Consider the following 19,992-nt stretch of genomic DNA (forward strand, 5'->3'; position numbering starts at 1 on the left):
GAGAATTAGCTGACTTTTTGAATGAGTCTCATTGGCTTTTGCACTTATTTTCTGACATCCCAAGTGGCTGTTTGAGAATGGCTGATTATCTGCAAATGAGGCAGAGAGTGAAACAAAGCTAATGACTGCTCTGTGGATTTGGTGATCGGGAGGAAAGCAAAGCTGTTAGAGAGTGGTGGTCATCAAACCCCCACTCATTTACAAGTACGTTTAATTCATGACCCAGAGTTGAAATGAGGATAGCTCTCTAGGACCCACTTCTCAAGCTTGTCCTCTGCTGTGCCTGTGGCTCACTGTCCCTTGAACACAAAGTACATCTACTCAGCTATGCTAAACCCATGCCCCCGACACTTCTTATTCTTTAGCAAGAACTGCTCTAGTCAACTCTTAAGGTGCCCAAGGAATGAACAGAGACTGCTGCTTTGGCACAGTGGGTGTCATAGATTAGCACTGATGTAATCAGTATAGTGGCAGTGAGGGCGGTAGAGAAATCTAGCTTGGACAAGCAGAAGCAGGAAGAGTAACATTAGATTAGTTTGACTCCATTGTTGCTGGAAAGGGCTTGAGAGAAGCACCTCTTTTTATAAAGTTGGCCGATAGGTCTTCTGATGGTGTTTATGTAGGTCTAAGTGAGTGTGTATGCATGTATGTGTTGTGTTGTGTATATCTACACTTGTTGATGCTAGACAGCTAGCTTGATTCAGTGTTTTTGTTTCTTTTAGGAACCTTATTGTCTTCTTAGACCATCTCGGACTCTTGAGATCTTTGGTTTTGATATAGGTCCTAAGAGAAACTGAGCCTTATGGATTTGTATTATTTTTTACCTCCAGGACAGTCTGAGACATCTTAAGTATACAAAAGATATCCAGTATGAACTTGGAGTGGGCCAGCTTGGCAGCAACATGGGGGCACCCTCGCAGGCTTTGAAAGCACTGAAATTGCTTTTGTCTTAAGGCACCCTTCTGGTTCATATTATCTAAGATGAACCCATTGGTTTAAATTCCAAAACACTTGATACTCCCCAACTGTTACGATAAACTGCAGTTACCTAGAATATATACCTTCCTACTAGATGGGTTTAATTTGTACCTACTGAATGCTGATGGATTAATTGGTTTTTGAGGGGTCTACCTGGGGCATTATGAAGTTAAAAAAATCTCTACTACTTATTTGATTTTCCCATAAAATGGCATGCGATTATTTGCTCGGGTAGCTCAATGCATGAGTGGTATCTAAGGCGCTTTAAAGTGTATCCTCCAGAATGATGTTCTGAACAACGATCTCAAGGTCTCAGAATTCCTTTGTGTTTGGTTCTCATTTTGTTTCGTTACTACAGCATGACTCACTTCTGATTACTGTGTGATTGCACTACAGGAAAATGTACCAATTGAAAAGAGCATTTTACCAAACCCCAGGCCTTGGTCATCATACAGTGAAACAGATAATTAAGGGACTCTGGAAACAAGAGCCAGCGCTGGACCACTTTAGTTCTCACTCCTCAGGGTGTATCACTAAAAATAGTGATCATTTTCCTGGCCATCTGACCTGCTGCTGTGTGAAGAAATCTTGAAGTCATTTCTCAGCCTTATTTTTCCCTCTTCACTTGATAGGCCACAAAAAAAAGAAAAAAGAAAAAAACCACAAAAGCAAGGACGAGCAGGCTTTTATGATAATGTCGTCATCAGCTCCCAGCTTCAAACACTTCTGCGGCTTTTGAGTTGTCATTTATAACTTGGAACTGAATCGACCCATAATTCCCCTGATACACTTAGAGAAATTGATAACAGACTCGGCACTTCTTTTATGGCTCGGAGGAGGCAACTCCAATCACATCACTATTGGCAGGCAATATTATTTTTTGACATGGTTGTAAAAGTATAAAGGGGCTTATGGCATTTGTTTAGATGAGGAATGGGCTCTCAAGCTGTGCTGGGGTTTACAGGACCAGATTAGTGAGAAGCAAAGGGAATATGATGTTTGCAAACAGGATATGATTTTATATATAAGTTTGGGTTTCATGCTCCGCTCCCTGGGGAAAGCCCTGCAGACAGCAGAGAATTCCACTTTTATCCTACAGCAGACCAGCTCCTAGTGCCAAAAGCCAGAAAAATAAACGTGGTCAATGGGCAGTGTCAGACCCTTGATGGGAGGAGGAGGAGCCAGGGAAGAGGCAGAACAATTCCCCGGGAGGAATGAGGAATTGCAGAGCACGGGGCCTGCCTAACTGGTCAAAGATGTGCCCGAGGGTTCTGGGAGGTTTCATCTAGGCACCTTCTCCAGCAGCAGCTCAGTTAGTCCTCGAATGCAATGCTGGCTTTTTATTACAAACTTTTTCCATCCATATTCTATTTGATTACACCTAGATCTGACACCCTGTGAGGTTTATGGATGTCAATATTTTTGTGATTTGGGGAGGAGGAAATAGGGAGAAGGATTAGGTGATGGTGTGGAGGTAATTTTCGTCTCATTTCAGTTGCTCAGAGGTTTTCAGCAGACATTTTACTTATATACTATGTTCCCTGTAGAGGAGGCAAGTTTGGATGAATCGTGTCAGATTTTCTTTCACTCTCTCAGATTAAAAATGTAAGCTATCCCCTCTGATAGATAAAATTTGCATGTATGAAAATAATATATATGTGCACATATTTTAATAAGAAAATTCTTTTATTATTACCACATTTATAACTTCATATTATTTCCCCATTTATTATACCTCATTGGTTCTCCACATTTATCCACCCAATGACAATAAAAAAATTCTAGTGGCACATCTTTCAAAGACAGCTCTGACTTTCTCTGTCGTATTATAATATCAAGGAATGATTTACTTTATGAGCAAATCTGTGCACGTACAGTTAACTTCAGTGTAGTAGAAAGACATGGTTGATTTCTCTCTTGCTGTTTACAGTTGTCTTCTTTAAAACAAACCAAAAAGAGAAAAACAGTATTTTAAAAGGCACGAAGTGTGCCATCATAAGAGAAGTGAAGGGCAGGAAAAATAAGATAAGGCTAGTTGTCAGTGATTAGACAAGGAGCAGGAATGCAGACTAAGAAGACAAGGCTGCTTTTCCCATTGCTCCTAGCCTTTCCATTGGACTGGTTTGGATAAATGTGCTGTGGGAACACAGAGGAGGGAACTTCCAGAACTGAAAAGAAAGAAGAGGGATGTGGCGGTCACTCAAGCAGTTGTAAGACAAATATTCAAGAACAGTGAGGAATGAACATGTTTTGGGTGAGTCTCTGTGTTTGTTGGGGTGGGTTATGAGTGTGGAGCTGGGAGAGGCATCCAGGCATTACCTGTTGAGGCTCTCCTAACACATCATATTTTTGACAAATGCACTAAGTAGTTGTTGATTAGTAAGGAATTTTTTTCTTCAGGGAAAAAAAAAAAAAACTAATGCTGATGCCAAAATTTGGATATTCCTGGAATTTTGATAATGATGCAGGAGCCCCCTTCCTCTTAAACTTACACATCATGTGTTATTCCCACCTAGGTGTCCCCAGCATGTTCAGTGCCTTTTGTTACATTTGCAGAAAGAGGCAAGAATAGCATCTGTTTCTCACATGCAATAATCAGGATAATGTTGATTTTCCTCACGTTAATGGTCAGGTCTACCCTGGCTTGCAATCAGTGTTTCATTTCCTCCGCTGCTGCTATCAAAGATGCATCACAGTCCTCTTCCCTCCAGCACAACGAGAGGATCCACCCTGATTCGAAATCTCTCTTTCCCCATCTCTCTTTCTAATTGTATTTGGATTTTCATTAGTTTTAAACTTGATGCAAATGATACTAGCAGGAACACCCCAAGGCACCTGGGAAAAGTAAAACAGATAAGAGGCCTTCATGAAATTGTTTTGAGAATTTTGTTTCATGTTGTGGATTCCACAAAAAGATCATGTTGCCCTAGACTTGGAAAATATAGTCCAAGATATTATGCAGCCAGGGAATTCTTTGTAAATAACAAAGAAAGTTTGCAGTATTGCATAGATCGTGCTAATTATATATACCCAGTTATAGTTGCAAGGAAGTAGACAGCAACCCCCTCCCCTGCCGGATAGATATATACATTACTCTGTGTTGACTGCAACCTGTAAAATCCTATAGAATCTTTAATTGCCTGATGTCCATTGCAGGGAAGAGGAAAATTGGAAATGAAAACCTTAACTTCCTCCTTAATTCACTTAACTGTAGTGTTCCCTCTGTGATTAAATTCTTTTGATTGCTTTGACATTATGGAATGCATTTTGAAATTTCATTTTCATTTTCTTTTTTAAAGTAAAAATGACTGTAACAAAAACTATTAAAGTTCTTCTGTTGTGAAAATGAGATATTTTAAAAATGCTATCATCAAAGCTTTACACCTGTGTTTTTTACCCTTGAAACTACAACACCTTTCGGGGGGGAATATGTGTGTGTGTGTGTGTGTTTGTAACTATGTCAACCAAAGTTGTATCAGTAGTGGGGAAAAAAGAAACACACTCATTTCTGGAATTTCTTTTCCTTTCGTTTTCTCTGTTAATTTTCTTGCCTGTGGTTCTTGATTATCAACATTCACACAAGAAAAATTGCACCTTAGGTTCTGTAGTTGCTGAAGGTAAATGAATTTGATGAACTTCAAGCTTCAACCTAACAGGAAATCTGTGATTCTAAGAAACAAAAATTCAGAAATTAAAGCATACTACAGTGAGTTTGAATATACATCACTGATTGTCAAGAAAACATAAACCCTTAGGTCCAACAAAAACTTAGTTGACAAAGGAAATAAGACTACCTAGAAAAAAGCACCTTTGGGACAGTGTCTACATTGTACAGGCTGAAATGCAGATAGATCCAGGCCCACCTCAACCTTTCTTTTTGATGTGAAAAAACTCATATTTCCCCTTTGCCATATTTTTCACCCTGGTTGGTTACAGATCAAGAGATGCATCCTGTAACAAACCAACATCCAGTACATAGTATCGACATGTCATTACTGGATTTGCCTTTGTGAAGTATTCTGCCAGAAAGTTTAGTAGAAGTGTTTAAGATTCTCAAATAATACATAGTGTTTCTTTCAGAATTCAAAACTAAAATAAATTATTTTACTGAATGCTTAAGCCCTAGAAGACAGTTCACAGCAGAGTCCTTAGGATGTAATCATTCTAACCCCCCAAGTAGAATCCATAGCTCCTGACTCCTAGCCAGCAGCATCATTATCACTGTGTCATGGTTTATTTTTAAATATAAAATAATAAGTAAAACAAAGTACTTAAAATACAAAGTGACGACTCACCTTAGCAATGAAGCAAACATTGCATCACCGTTTTTATCAGTGCTAATAAGGCTATTGAAAGACTAATGCGTTTGTGAATGATATGCATCCAAAATCATTTGGTTTATGTATAATGTTATCCCTCTGTATGACAGTCTGTAGGTCCATCCACATTTCTACAGATGACCCAGTTCATTCCTTTTTATGGCTAAGCAATATCCCTTTGTGCATATGGACTGCATCTTCTTCATCCAGCCCTCTGCTGATGGACGTTTGGGTTGTCTCCATGTCCTGGTAATTGTAAATAGTGCTGCAGGGAATCTCGGGTGCATGTGTCGTTTTGAATTATGTTTTTTTCTGGGTGTATGTCTAGTAGTGGAATTTCTGGGTCACACGGTAGTTCTGTTTTTAGTTTTTTAGGGCCCCTCCATACTATTCTCAATTGTGTCTCTGACAATTTACATTCCCACTGCCAGTGTAAGAGGGTTCCCTTTTCTCTACACCCTCTCCAGTACTTATTCTTTGTGGGTTCTGGGCTAATGACCACCCTAAGCAGTATGAGGTGATATCTCATTGTAGTTTTGATTTGCATTTCTTTTTTTTAGTGAGATTAAGCATCCTTTTCTGTGTTGGTCTGTATGTCATCCTTTCATCTGTATGTCTCCTTGGAGAAATGTGTATTTAGATCTTCTGCTCATTGTTTCAATGGGTTGTTTTGTTTTCTTGATATTGAGCTGTATGATCTATTTGTATATTTTAGAGATTATTCCTTTGTCAGTTGCTTCATTTGAAAGTATTTTCTCCCATCCCAACAGTTGTCTTTTCATTTTGCATGTGATTTCCTTTGCTGTGCAAAAACTTTTAAGTTTAATTAGGGTTAGCTAAATAATATGATTTCTATGGTCTCTAATTAATATTTACTGTGGATACATTGTTATCTTTTATAACAATCGGTAAACACTTCTCAAAGTGATTCTATACCATTCTGAAGTGTGATCCTTCAGCCTCAGGAGACTTACTACTGTGTACCTGCGGCATTTTTGTATTCTATAGAGAAGGAAACCGAAGCCCAGAGACGGGGGGTAACCTTTTTAGGTCACTCTGTTACTAGATGGTAAAGTACAAATCTCCTGATTCCAAGCTCTTAACCACGGTTCTGTGTACACACACCTCACTGTAATTCCAAACGCCTATGATTGTCAGCGCTCCTTTCCCAAATGAGAATATCCCTAACCATAAGAAAAGCAAAATTGTTTCTTTTGCCAAGAACATTCTATTCTTATTGAAGTTCCTATAAAGTATTAAACCCATGAACTCAAATGTCATTAATTTGGGGTAAACAGTCATGTAGCTGTATACAGCATTTCAACCCTAACTAGAATGCTGAAGAATCTGCACTTGGAGCAGACCACTGTGGAGCAGGTTAGAGAGAATCTCATTTTACATACTGGTCTGAGTCAGGGTTCGTTTTATGAAGTTGCTTTGGGTAGAAACAGGACTCTGACATTCATTGATTGGTGAAAAAAAGGCCAGCTGATTATTTAATACCCTTTACACAGTATGTACATCAGATTAAATGAAAGGGCAGTAGGAAAATACAGAAATGACGTTATTCACCTCTCTCAGTCTTGGTAGGACTGACCAGCATGTTGCTGAAATTGTGCATAGCAACAATGGGAACTCTCACATTCCTTCACTGACCACATAACCCACAGGAATCCATATATTATTTATCACATCCTTTAGTCCACCAGTATCTTAACTGAAGATCCTGAGTCTCAAGAGGTAGCACTTTGCCACAACAAACATGTTACCCTGCTTATTATTGGCATGTAAATAGCAAAGAGAGATTTTTTCTGACAATGAAGAGTGACTAAAAATTGCACCTCTAAGGTCATTAGAGCTGTCAGAAAGCAGTTGTTATACTGGGAGGGGGTTTGTAGCAGAGCATTAATGTGCACAGCCTGCCCTGGGATCTCCTTCAGCTGCTGCATTGATAGTTCACGCCTTCTTTCCATATGGAATAGTGGTCACAGTATTCAGTCATCACAGCCATGGTTTTCCTTGGAATCTGAAGGTCCTCCACATAGCTGTTCTATTTCTTTTTCATCTCACCATGACTAAAGAAGCTAAGGTGTGGGCATTATAATCTATAAGGGACCCCGAGGGAACGGGCTGTCACTCACGTGTTCCTCCCAGCATTGAACAAAAGGTATAAAGCATGCGGGGTCATCCACCCATTGTTATCATAAATCCATCTCCGCTGCATTTCAAAGGTCTCAAGGTTTCAGCAGAACATGTAACATGAAATTAATATGTACCTTTGAAGAGCTGGCATGTTGTATCACACAGGAGAAGGGAAAACACCCATCACTACAGGCTGCAGAGCCAAATGAGGAAGAGTCCAATAAAGAATGTGGCTGTTCTTTAACCCAGAAATATGTCCCTTATCATGATCCTATAGGAGGAGAAAAGCAGGGGTCACCCAAATTTATCATGGACTTTTAAGAGGTTCTGAAATGTTGCTGTCTAAGTGACTGTAGAACTGTCCCTGAGAGGGTTTATGATTTTAGGGAATGTGTCCTTATGCCCAGTCCTAGAGTCAGAGAAACCAACAATAGATGTCTCTGTGAATAATTACTTCATTCATGTGAGTCTCAGTTTATCTGTAAAATAGGAATAATGAAGCCTTTCTCATCATGTTATTGAGAAGATGAAATATAATAGTGAAGATTATCAGTGACAGCTGTGACTAGAGAGTGGCCACTTCCCCGCTTTGACGGGGAATTATTTGACAGCCCTAATTAGTTCTGGTTTTGCAGGGAATAAATAGCTGTTGGCTGTGTCAAGGGTGTGATATAAATGCTTCTTCAAAGCTCTGAAGCCCTGAGGTCTCATAGGATGCACCTAACCAACTGATGGTCTACCATTAGATTCCTGGCTCTGTAGGGAGACTAGTAAGGGAGGGGAGGCCATTGTCTGGTTTTTTTTTTCTTTTTTAATATGTTTATTTTAATTGGAGATGAATTACTTTATAATATTGTGGTGGTTTATGCCATACATTGACATGAATCCATTGTTTTTCAGGAGCCCCTGTGACAAGCACATAGGCAGATAACCTTGGTTTAGAAATTGAAATTTTTGGATTTAAATCTCCACACTGTCCCAACCTGAAAGTGTTTCTCTGACTCTGAGATATAGATTCTGGTTCAGCAGAACTGAATGTAGCCTGAGATTCTGCATTTTTCACAAACACTCATGTGATGTCAGTGCTGCTGACCCATGGACCACAGTTTGAGTGATAAGATCCATGACTGGATGAATCATTTTATTTTTCTGTGCTTCAGTTTCTTTACTTTTTTTTAAGTAGAGGCAGTTAATGAAATTTGCTTTATCTTTTTCCTTGGGGACAAATATGACATACTCGGCGATCTGATTGATGAAGGCTTCAAGAAGCAGTGTGTATTCTTGGGGCTTCCCAGGCGGCTCAGTGGTAAATAATCTGCATCCCAGTACAGAAGGCACAAGAGATGCGGGTGTAGTCCCTGTTTGGGGAAGATCCCCTGGAGGAGGAAATGGCAGCGCACTCCAGTATTCTTACCGGGGGGATCCCATGGACAGAGGAGCCTGATGGGTTATGTTCCATGGGGTCTCAAAGAGTTGGACACAACTTAGCAACTAAATAGCAACAAGCCCTGTATTCGTGGCACTTAATACTAGCTTTTCTGGTGTATTGTTAAGAGAGCTACAGGAGAAACAATAAAGACAATCTTTTAGAGTTTATGTCTGTATCAGTCCACTGAGAATAAACTGAGTTATGTTGTAAAATGTTTAACAAGGTGCCCAACACTTATCTGGTGCCCCTACTGCCCCATGTGTCTCTCTTTAGATGCTGACCAAAGATACTTAGTTTTTGCTTTCTTTGAATAATATATTTTATTTTACTATGTCTTGCACCGAATCTACTAAGAATTTAGGTTTTTCTCTCTGAATCTTTCCTCCTCCCACCCCTGCTATCAGTATTCCCAGAAACAAAATATCTACTGGGATTTTCAGTTCTAGTTGTAAGTGTGGAGGCTTAATGATAGAAAAATGCAAAATTTTTCAAATATCTCTTAAGTGGATAAAAGTAATTATTCTATTCCCAAAATGAACAAATAAGGAATTTAGTTTGCAAATGCTATTGTATGTAAGGTAGAGTTTTAAACTAATTAAACTATGTATTAATAGATAAAGCTAAAATGTCTTGGAAATTAAATCATGCCTTAAAACAATTTCAGTGACTTTAAAATATTTGATAACTTCTAACTTTCCAAGGTGCTATTAGCAGAACTATCTGGTTCCACAATAGATTTATTTAAAAAGCTCACTTTACCTGATGTGATGCAAAAGTTGAATAGATGTTTAATTTCTTTCACAGTTAAGCTCTAATATGACATGCCTAAAGTGGCACAGAATAAGTACGGTGATGAAAATAATCTCAGTTTCTTCGTTGAGTCTGGTGTCTGTCAGGAGGTTTCTAGGGGCATCTCATCATTATTTAAGTTAAACTCAATTATTCAGAAATGCCCTGTGGCCTAGCAGCAGCAGAGCATAGCAGCAAGTGCTTACTAAACTGCTTAGTACTGTCTGAGGAGCTTTGATTTCCAACTTTCAAGGGGAAATATTCAAGGCATCCACAGAGGAACCGGGCACCACATTAACTATGCACAGTGCATGTGAAACCTGCTGTTAATGGGCACACAGATATTACGTTTAACTCTGCAAGTATTTCCAAAAGGAATCAACAGGCTGCATTTAGACTATATACAGGAGACTGTTCCTAAATTCCTCTTCTTCTAAGTTATTCTCTTTCCCTTTTAAATACTTTCACATCCACTTTCAGTACAGGTAGCTTAATTTCTGTCACGTGCAGCTTTTCAGAGCCTGAGCTTTGTTTCGGTGCCAGTGACTGAACTGTGCTGAATGTGCTTGGAAAAGACCCACATTCATTCAGGAAACTCTAGTTGAACTAGATCTATATGTAGCTATATATATATGTGTATATATATATATATGTGTGTATATATATATGGCATCTGGTCCCATCACTTCATGGGAAATAGATGGGGAAACAGTGGAAACAGTGTCAGACTTTATTTTGGGGGGCTCCAAAATCACTGCAGATGGTTACTGCAGCCATGAAATTAAAAGACGCTTACTCCTTGGAAGGAAAGTTATGACCAACCTAGATAGCGTATTCAAAAGCAGAGACATTACTTTGCCAACAAAGGTCCGTCTAGTCAAGGCTATGGTTTTTCCTGTGGTCATGTATGGATGTGAGAGTTGGACTGTGAAGAAGGCTGAGCGCTGAAGAATTGATGCCTTTGAACTGTGGTGTTGGAGAAGACTCTTGAGAGTCCCTTGGACTGCAAGGAGATCCAACCAGTCCATTCTGAAGGAGATCAGCCCTGGGATTTCTTTGGAAGGAATGATGCTCAAGCTGAAACTCCAGTACTTTGGCCACCTCATGCGAAGAGTTGACTCATTGGAAAAGACTCTGATGCTGGGAGGAATTGGGGGCAGGAGGAGAAGGGGACAGAGGATGAGATGGCTGGATGGCATCACTGACTCGATGGATGTGAGTCTGGGTGAACTCCAGCAGTTGGTGATGGACAGGGAGGCCTGGCGTGCTGCAATTCATGGGGTCTCAAAGAGTCGATTGTGACTGAGCGACTGAACTAATCACTAATCACTAATATATATATATAGTTTTTGATGTGCTGCAGAATAGAAAGCAATTTTGGAACAAAACTCAGGATTTTTTTTTCTTAGTATTTTCTAAGAGCTTACTACTTTCATTAGTGTGTTGCACTGTGGTAAGCACTTTACATGCATTGGTCAAATTAATGCTAATAAAGGTAGAAGGTGGTATTATATCCATTTTTCTTAAGGCTTGGAATGGTAAAGGACCTTGTCTGGGTTTGAACAACTAGTAAGTGGAAATGATGGTTTTCAACATCTTTAACTTTAAAGTTAACAAGAATAAATGAAGTGTCATTGTACTAAACATTGATGATACCTAAGCCAAGGCTACCACCTAAAAAAAAAAAAAATGGAATATAAGGCAGATCAACTTTGTCCAAAACCTGGTTCCTTGGAGTCTCTGTTAAAAAGTTTATCAGAAGTTCTGACAGTATTCCAAATCCTGAGGTTGTGGGAACCTCTATGGTGTAATGCTTAGATAACTATTGGTAGTCATTCTCTCTTAGGACAACTTCTCTTGATATGGCTAATTTATAAATAAAACTTCTAACACATTCCTCATTTCACCTCCAGCTTCACCTTTTCTTTCTTCCTCTCTTACCCAAATATAACTCCTTCTTTGTTCAGTTTGGAAGGAAAAGTCCTTTCTCTTTGAAATCAGTGCTTCTCAAATTACCGTATGGCGAGGAAAGATTTTGTTTGCTTATGCTTTGTAAAATGCATTAGAAAAGAATCACTAAAATTGAGATACAAAAAATATGATCAACAAAAAATATGTATCAACAGATACCGAATTATTCTAAATGGATTACCACAAAAGTTTCTAAGCGCTTGCTTGTGCTTATCTTGTGGACTGTGAACACTCTGTGGACCATGGTTCCATGGGCCACACTTTCAGTAGCAGTATTCTAGACCAGTGGTTCTTGATATTGTTGGATTTAAATCTACCATCTTGTTAGTTGTTTTATATTTGTCCCATCTTGGTTTTTTAAAAAATTCTTTATTTATGTTTGGCTGCACAGGGTCTTCATTACTGCGTGGGCTTTTCTCTTTGTTGCGGTGTGCAGACTTCTGACTGAGGTGGTTTCTTCCCCTGCAGAGCACTGGCTCTAGGGTACCTGGGCTTCAGCAGTTGCAGCTCTCAGGCTCTCAAGCACTGGCTCGATAGCTGTGCCGGGGCTCAGCTACCCCACAGATGGTGGGATCTCTGAGGGGTGCTCATTTGCTCAGTCATGCCTGACTCTTTGCAACCTGGTGGGCTGTAGTCCTCCAGCCTCCTCTGTCCCTGGGATTTTCCAGGCAAGAATAGTGGAGTGGGTTGCCACTTCCTTCTCCAGGGGATCTTCCTGATCCAGGAATCCAACCTGCATCTACTGTGTCTCTTGCATTGGCAGGTGGATTCTTTACCACTGAGCCACCAGGGAAGCCCCCACCTTGGTGTTAGTTCTTTATTTTGGGAAGTTGTTGTGTTTTTTTTTTTTTTCATTTTCTCTCTTTTTCTACCTTCCTTTATTGTTGTTCAGTCACTCAGTCGTGTCTGACTCTTCGTGACCCCATGGACTGCAGCACACCAGGCCTCCCTGTCCATCACCAACTCCTGGAGTCTACTTAAACTCATGTCCATCGCGTCTGTGATGTCATCCGACGCATGAGATGCCAACCATATCATCCTCTGTCGTCCCCTTCTTCTGCCTTCAGTCTTTCCCAACATCAGGGTCTTTTCCAATGAGTCAGTGCTTTGCATCAGGTGGCCAAAGTATTGGAGTTTCAACTTCAGCATCAGTCCTTCCAATGAATATTCAGGACTGGTTTCCTTTAGAATGGACTGGTTGGATCTCCTTGCTGTCCATGGGACTCTCAAGAATCTTCTCCAACACAACAGTTCAAAAGCATCAATTCTCCTTCTACTTTGACATTTTTTTCCTTTGAAATATTTGATGCCATTCCATTGTTTTCTACCTAAAATACTTTCTGCTAAGAAATCTATTTTAATTCATACCTTTGTTCAATTTTATATAATGTGTTTATTTTCTCTGGCTGCAATTAAGGATTCTTTTGTTACTGTTGTTGAGTTTTTAACAGTTTGACTGTGTTATGTCTAGGTATGGATTTTTCATTTGTTTGTGTAATTGATTTTATTTTTTTTCTAGTTATGCTTTGAATTTTTTGGATATGTAGTTTCATTATTTGAGAAATTCTCAGTCATAATCTCGTCAATATTTCTTCTGTCTTGTTTTCTCTCTCTTTCCTCCTTCCAAGAATCCAGTTATACCTGTATTAGACAGTTGCAGTTACTTGTCTTGTGACCTCAGCTCTCAGATACCCCCCAAATTAATATTTATCAGCATTTTTCTTTTATCAGGTTGAGTGCATTATTTTTGCCACTTTATTCTACATGGTATATTAAATGTAGGTCAGTTGTTCTTGTGTTCACAAACTGCTGGATGGCCATGAGTTATTCATTACAAGAAGGCTGTGAATTTATGTGTACATACAATATTGTCCATGGACAGAATAAATATTATGTGTCAAAAATATGAGGATACATTTTCAAATGTATGTTGGCATTGCTGCAATTAATATGCCTCAAATTAACTTAAAATCACTGCTGAATTATGTATACCTTTTACCATGAAATATTTACTCAACAAAGTTTAACAATGCAATAAAACATTCTGTACTGCTGTGAATATTTTGAACGTGTACTTCAAATGTTAACCTGAGCATCTTTGCTCTAGTCTTTGTCTCAAGCAAAGGTAAGATTCCTTTATAAACATACCTGGTTTAGTTATCCTCTCCCAGTGCCCCACCCTAAGAAATAGCCTTGAGTTACAGCATGATCCCTGCACAGAAGGAATCAATCCAGCAAGTCCCCTGGAGATACATTAAAACTATGTAAAATATAAGTCACTCTGGATAGCAGGAGTTATGCACTGGCAGCCCAGTAGCCAAGTTCAGCACACAAATAGGTTTTTTTTTTTTTTTTTTTTTGAGGGGGGGTCTGGGTGTGAATTTTTTTAAGTGAATTCTTATCAGTATTTAAGATTGAGAAATTGTTCCTAACTTCCTCCCTTCCCCACTTACCTTACATTAGGTTTTATGTACATTACCAGTCTGGAGTCATTAGAACACAGGGGTACTGCTGTAGTCCTACTCTGTATCACTTTTATATACAAGTTTATCGAGGCTCATTTCTGGTGCTTTGTCCTTATTCGTGGACTTTATCTGTCTCTGCTGCTGCTGCTGCTGCTAAGTCACTTCAGTCGTGTCCGACTCTATGAGACCCCATAGATGGCAGCCCACCAGGCTACCCCGTCCCTGGGATTCTCCAGGCAAGAATACCGGAGTGGGTTGCCATTTCCTTCTCCAGTGCATGAAAGTGAAAGGTGAAAGTGAAGTCGCTCAGTTGTGTCTGACTCTTAGCGACCCCATGGACTGCAGCCTACCAGGCTCCTCCGTCCATGGAATTTTCCAGGCAAGAGTACTGGAGTGGGATGCCTCTGTCTTCTCCGTAGTGGTCATCAATCCCATTAATCCCAAGAAAAGTATTTTAGGGAAAAGAGTGGTATTGTTATTGCTATTTTTAAAATCATAGATTACATGACAATGTGTATTATCCAATGACAGATCTATCTGTGGACAGTCCCTTCCTTGGGACTCCAATTATTTGGTGCACAATGTGTCACTTGTCTTTTTATGTCCATTTTGATATGGCCATTCTCAGAGCAAACAGTAAAAAAGAAAAAAAGAAGAAGAAACTGAAGGCCGCTAGGAGCTTACCGAAAGATGTGCAGAAGCCCAGAAATGTCTCAATAAGGCATTGAGGAAACATCTTCATTTCACGCAAAAGCTTGACCATGGATTTTTGGTCATTTTAACTCATGTTTCTAATTAATAGTGAAATAAGCTATGAAAACAATGTTTTTGAAAACAGTGGTTATACCCAGTTCTCAGATGTCAGAATCTATTCCAAAGGAAGTGAACATTTGAAAGGGTGGGTATACTCAAAACACCACTTCATATGTGTACTCAACAAAATGAATCCTGGCCTCTCAGAGGCCTCAGGCTTTCCGTGTACTCCCGGCCTGCCATATGTACAGGGACATATGAGCATCCTCATGGATCTGGCTTACAACAGGTCAAAATTGTCTGTTTTTTCTTCTTTTAAAAGTTTTGGTATAGATGCCAATAATCATATGCTGTCCCTTGATCTTTTATTTTGCCACTGATACTGTATAATTATTTGTTTTTCAAAATCCTTAAAAGAAATTGTGGTCCCTTTCTTTGATATATTAAGGAAAGATAAGTTGAAATGGGAGCAGAAGAATGGGAAGAACTGTGAAAAGTTTTTCTTGGCTCTGTCACTAACGTTCGTGAAACTTAAGAAACTGAAAAGAGCAGAACAATCCTTAAAAATAAGTTTATATTAGTGTTGATTCTGTTCGGTGGACAGAATTATTTGGATAAATTCAGGAAAAGAATAACATTGATAAAAATTACTCTTGGTTATATTCCAAATAAAAAAGCCACAGACAAAGAACAGCTTTACAGAGGAAAAATGAAAATATAAAGTGTTTACCTCCCTGTTCCCTCTCTCACCTCTCCTACATTGTCTCAGAGCTCTGTTTCTGCTTTCTCATTTTGTCTGTCCTTCTTGCTTTCTCAAAGCCAAATGTGTGGTCCTTCTCCAGTAAAAGCAGTAGATACCAGATACTACAGCACATACTTTATATGGCTAACCTCATTCCTGGTTCATTGTATTTTCAGTTTGAATGATTACCATACCTACTTTGAAACACACACAGAGTTATATTTGTTTGCTTTAAAAGCTGCTTCAAATCCTTGGGTTGGGAAGATCCCCTGGAGAAAGGGAAGGCTACCCACTCCACTGTTCTGGCCCAGAGAATTCCTTGGAGTGTGTATAGTCCATGGGGTCACAAAGAGTCAGACATGACTGAGTTACTTTTGGGCTTCCCTGATAGTTCAGTTGGTAAAGAATCTGCCCGCAATGCAGGAGACCTGTTTTGATTCCTGGATCGGGAAGATCCGCTGGAGAAGGGATAGGCTACCCATTCCAGTATTCTTGAGCTTCCCTTGTGGCTCAGCTGTAAAGAATCTGCCTGCAATGTGGGAGACCTGGGTTTAATCCCTGCATTCAGAAGATGCCCTGGAGAAGGTCTGGCCTGGAACTATACAGTCCGTGGAGTTGCAAAGAATCAGACATGACTGAGCTACTTTCCCTTTCCCTTTCAAATCCTTTGGCTTTGGGATTTCTAGAAGCCATATAAAGAAAACAGCCCTGTGATTTATAAGATTCTCAGTGTTTCTAGGACTTCTCAACCTTGACATTATTGACCTTTTGGCAGATAATTTTTGTTGTACTGTCCTGTTGCACTATAAGACATCTGACAGAATTCCTGACTTCTACCCAATAGACACCAGGCATACACCTGTCCCCTCAGTCTTTTATTTTTATTTATTTTTAATTGAAGGATACTTGCTTGATGGTATTGTTGGTTTCTTCCAAACATCAACATGGAGCAGCCAAAGGTATACTTATGTCCCCTCCCTCTTAAACCTCCATCCCACCCCTCTAGGTTGTTACAGAGCCCCCGTTTGAGTTCCCTAAGTCATATAGCAGATTCCATTGGCTATATGACTCAGGGACACATGATATGTTTCCATGTTACTCTCTGCATACATCCCACCCTCTCCTTCCTCCTCCAACTCCATGTCCATATGTTTGTTCTCTATGTCTGTGTCTCCATTGCTCCCCTGTGAATACTTTTATCACTATATTCTTTTAGATTCCATGTATATGGCAAAGCCACCCCCACTGGGGAACCTCTTCCTCAGAATGTGCTCAGTGCTCAGTCACATCTGACTCTTTGCCACCCCGTGGACTTTAGCCTGCCAGGTTACGCTGCTATGGGGTTTTCCAGAACCCGTGTCTCTGGTGTCTCCTGCATTGGCAGACGAAGTCTTGCCCCTTGCACCACCTGGGAAGCCCCTCTTAATGGCAGGGAAATTACAACACTCAAGAAGGCTCAGCTACTCCAGATACAACTTGGGGAATTTGAATTTCTTGAATATTTTAGCAACTTTATATGATAGAAGTTCAGTACCTTTAAAGATAAAAACATTCATGTAGGTCGTAGATTATTTAGTTCATTAGGAAAAATCTTTGATTCTGTAAATATGATAGCTGCTTTCTTTAAAAAAAAAAACTTAGTTTTTATTGTATTTTATTTTTTTTTAATCAAAGAGGACACTAATAGATGGAGAAATATACCATGTTCATGGATGGGAAGAATCAATATAGTGAAAATGAGTATACTACACAAAGCAATCTATAGATTCAATGCAATCCCTATCAAGCTACCAACGGTATTTTTCACAGAGCTAGAACAAATAATTTCACAATTTGTATGGAAATACAAAAAACCTCAAATAGCCAAAGCGATCTTGAGAAAGAAGAATGGAACTGGAAGAATAAACCTGCCTGACTTCAGGCTCTACTACAAAGCCACAGTCATCAAGACAGTATGGTACTGGCACAAAGACAGAAATATTGATCAATGGAACAAAATACAAAGCCCAGAGATAAATCCATGCACATATGGACACCTTATCTTTGACAAAGGAGGCAAGAATATACAATGGAGAAAAGACAATCTCTTTAACAAGTGGTGCTGGAAAAACTGGTCAACCACCTGTAAAAGAATGAAACTAGAACACTTTCTAACACCATACAAAAAAATAAACTCAAAATGGATTAAATCTAAACATAAGACCAGAAACTATAAAACGCTTAGAGGAGAACATAGGCAAAACAGTCTCTGACATACATCACAGCAGGATCCTCTATGACCCACCTCCCAGAATATTGGAAATAAAAGCAAAAATAAACAAATGGGATCTAATTAAAATTAAATCTCCTGAACAACAAAAGAAACTATAAGCAAGGTGAAAAGACAGCCTTCAGAATGGGAAAAAATAGCAAATGAAGCAAATGACAAACAACTAATCTCAAAAAACTTAGTTTTTAGATTTTGATGTGACTGGCATAAACATTAGTGTGAATTAAGAGCTCATACTCTTTTTTTTTTTTTTTTTCCCCCTGGCTTCTCATTCCAATTCCACTAATGGCTAACCATATAACCTCTCTGAATTTAGTATACAACACTGCTTAATAATAGCATCAGAGAAGGCAATGGCACCCCACTCCAGTACACTTGCCTGGAAAATCCCATGGATGGAGGAGCCTGGTGGGCTGCAGTCCATGGGGTTGCTAGGAGTCGGACAAGACTGAGTGACTTCACTTTCTCTTTTCACTTTCATTCATTAGAGAAGGAAATGGCAACCCATTTCAGTGTTCTTGCCTGGAGAATCCCAGGGACGGGGGTGCCTGGTGTGCTGCCATCTCTGGGGTCACACAGAGTTAGACACGACTGAAACGACTTAGCATAGCATAGCATAGCAATAATAGCATCTATGTCAGTGGTTGTTGTAAGGATAGTATGAGTTAATATCGGCAAAGAAGCAAGGTCCGATACTGTAAAGAGCAATATTGCATAGGAACCTGGAATGTCAGGTCCATGAATCAAGGCAAATTGGAAGTGGTCAAACAAGAGATGGCAAGAGTGAATGTCGACATTCTAGGAATCAGCAAACTAAAATGGACTGGAATGGGTGAATTTAACTCAGATGACCATTATATCTACTACTGCAGGCAGGAATCCCTCAGAAGAAATGGAGTAGCCATCATGGTCAACAAAAGAGTCCAAAATGCAGTACTTGGATGCAATTTCAAAAACGACAGAATGATCTCTGTTCATTTCCAAGGCAAACCATTCAATATCACAGTAATCCAAGTCTATGCCCCAACCAGTAACGCTGAAGAAGCTGAAGTTGAACAGTTCTATGAAGACTTACAAGACCTTTTAGAACTAACACCCCAAAAAGATGTCCGTTTCATTATAGGGGACTGGAATGCAAAAGTAGGAAGTCAAGAAACACCTGGAGTAACAGGCAAATTTGGCCTTGAGTACAGAATGAAGCAGGGCAAAGACTAATACAGTTTTGCTAAGAAAATGCACTGGTCATAGCAAACACCCTCTTCCAACAACACAAGAGAAGACTCTACACATGGACATCACCAGATGGTAAACACCAAAATCAGATTGATTATATTCTTTGCAGCCAAAGATGGAGAAGCTCTATACAGTCAACAAAAACAAGACCAGGAGCTGACTGTGGCTCAGATCATGAACTCCTTATTGCCAAATTCAGACTTAAATTGAAGAAAGTAGGGAAAACCACTAGACCATTCAGGTATGACCTAATCAAATCCCTTATGATTATACAGTAGAAGTGAGAAATAGATTTAAGGGCCTAGATCTGATAGAGTACCTGATGAACTATGGAATGAGGTTCGTGACATTGTACAGGAGACAGGGATCAAGACCATCCCCATGGAAAAGAAATGCAAAAAAGCAAAATGGCTGTCTGGGGAGGCCTTACAAATAGCTGTGAAAAGAAGAGAAGTGAAAAGCAAAGGAGAAAAGGAAAGATATAAGCATCTGAATGCAGAGTTCCAAAGAATAGCAAGAAGAGAGAAGAAAGCCTTCCTCAGCGATCAATGCAAAGAAATAGAGGAAAACAACAGAATGGGAAAGACTAGAGATCTCTTCAAGAAAATTAGAGATACCAAGGGAACATTTCATGCAAAGATGGGCTCGATAAAGGTCAGAAATGGTATGGACCTAACAGAAGCAGAAGATATTAAGAAGAGATGGCAAGAATACACAGAAGAACTGTACAAAAAGGATATTCACGACCCAGATAATCACAATGGTGTGATCACTCATCTAGAGCCAGACATCCTGGAATGTGAAGTCAAGTGGGCCTTAGAAAGCATCACTATGAACAAAGCTAGTGGAGGTGATAGAATTCCAGTGGAGCTATTTCAAATCCTGAAAGATGATGATGTGAA

General features: G+C 39.5%; 1 protein-coding gene across 11 annotated transcripts in view; it reads left to right on the forward strand.

Annotated features, from left to right (window-relative positions):
• Positions 1–19,992, forward strand: part of HDAC9 (histone deacetylase 9) — a 988,950-nt gene that overhangs the window by 722,350 nt on the left and 246,608 nt on the right. Inside the window, exon 18 of one of the 11 annotated variants that reach the window (XM_059885816.1) lies at positions 12,521–13,687. The exons of the other annotated variants lie outside the window; for them this stretch is intronic. Coding sequence (XP_059741799.1) covers positions 12,521–12,538 — 18 coding nt within the window. The 3' untranslated portion in view covers positions 12,539–13,687. Of the gene's footprint in view, positions 1–12,520; positions 13,688–19,992 lie in introns of those variants that run through there. 11 annotated transcript variants of the gene reach the window in all.

This window comes from Bos taurus, chromosome 4 (assembly GCF_002263795.3).
Source record: "Bos taurus isolate L1 Dominette 01449 registration number 42190680 breed Hereford chromosome 4, ARS-UCD2.0, whole genome shotgun sequence".
NCBI classification, from domain to species: Eukaryota; Metazoa; Chordata; class Mammalia; order Artiodactyla; family Bovidae; genus Bos; species Bos taurus.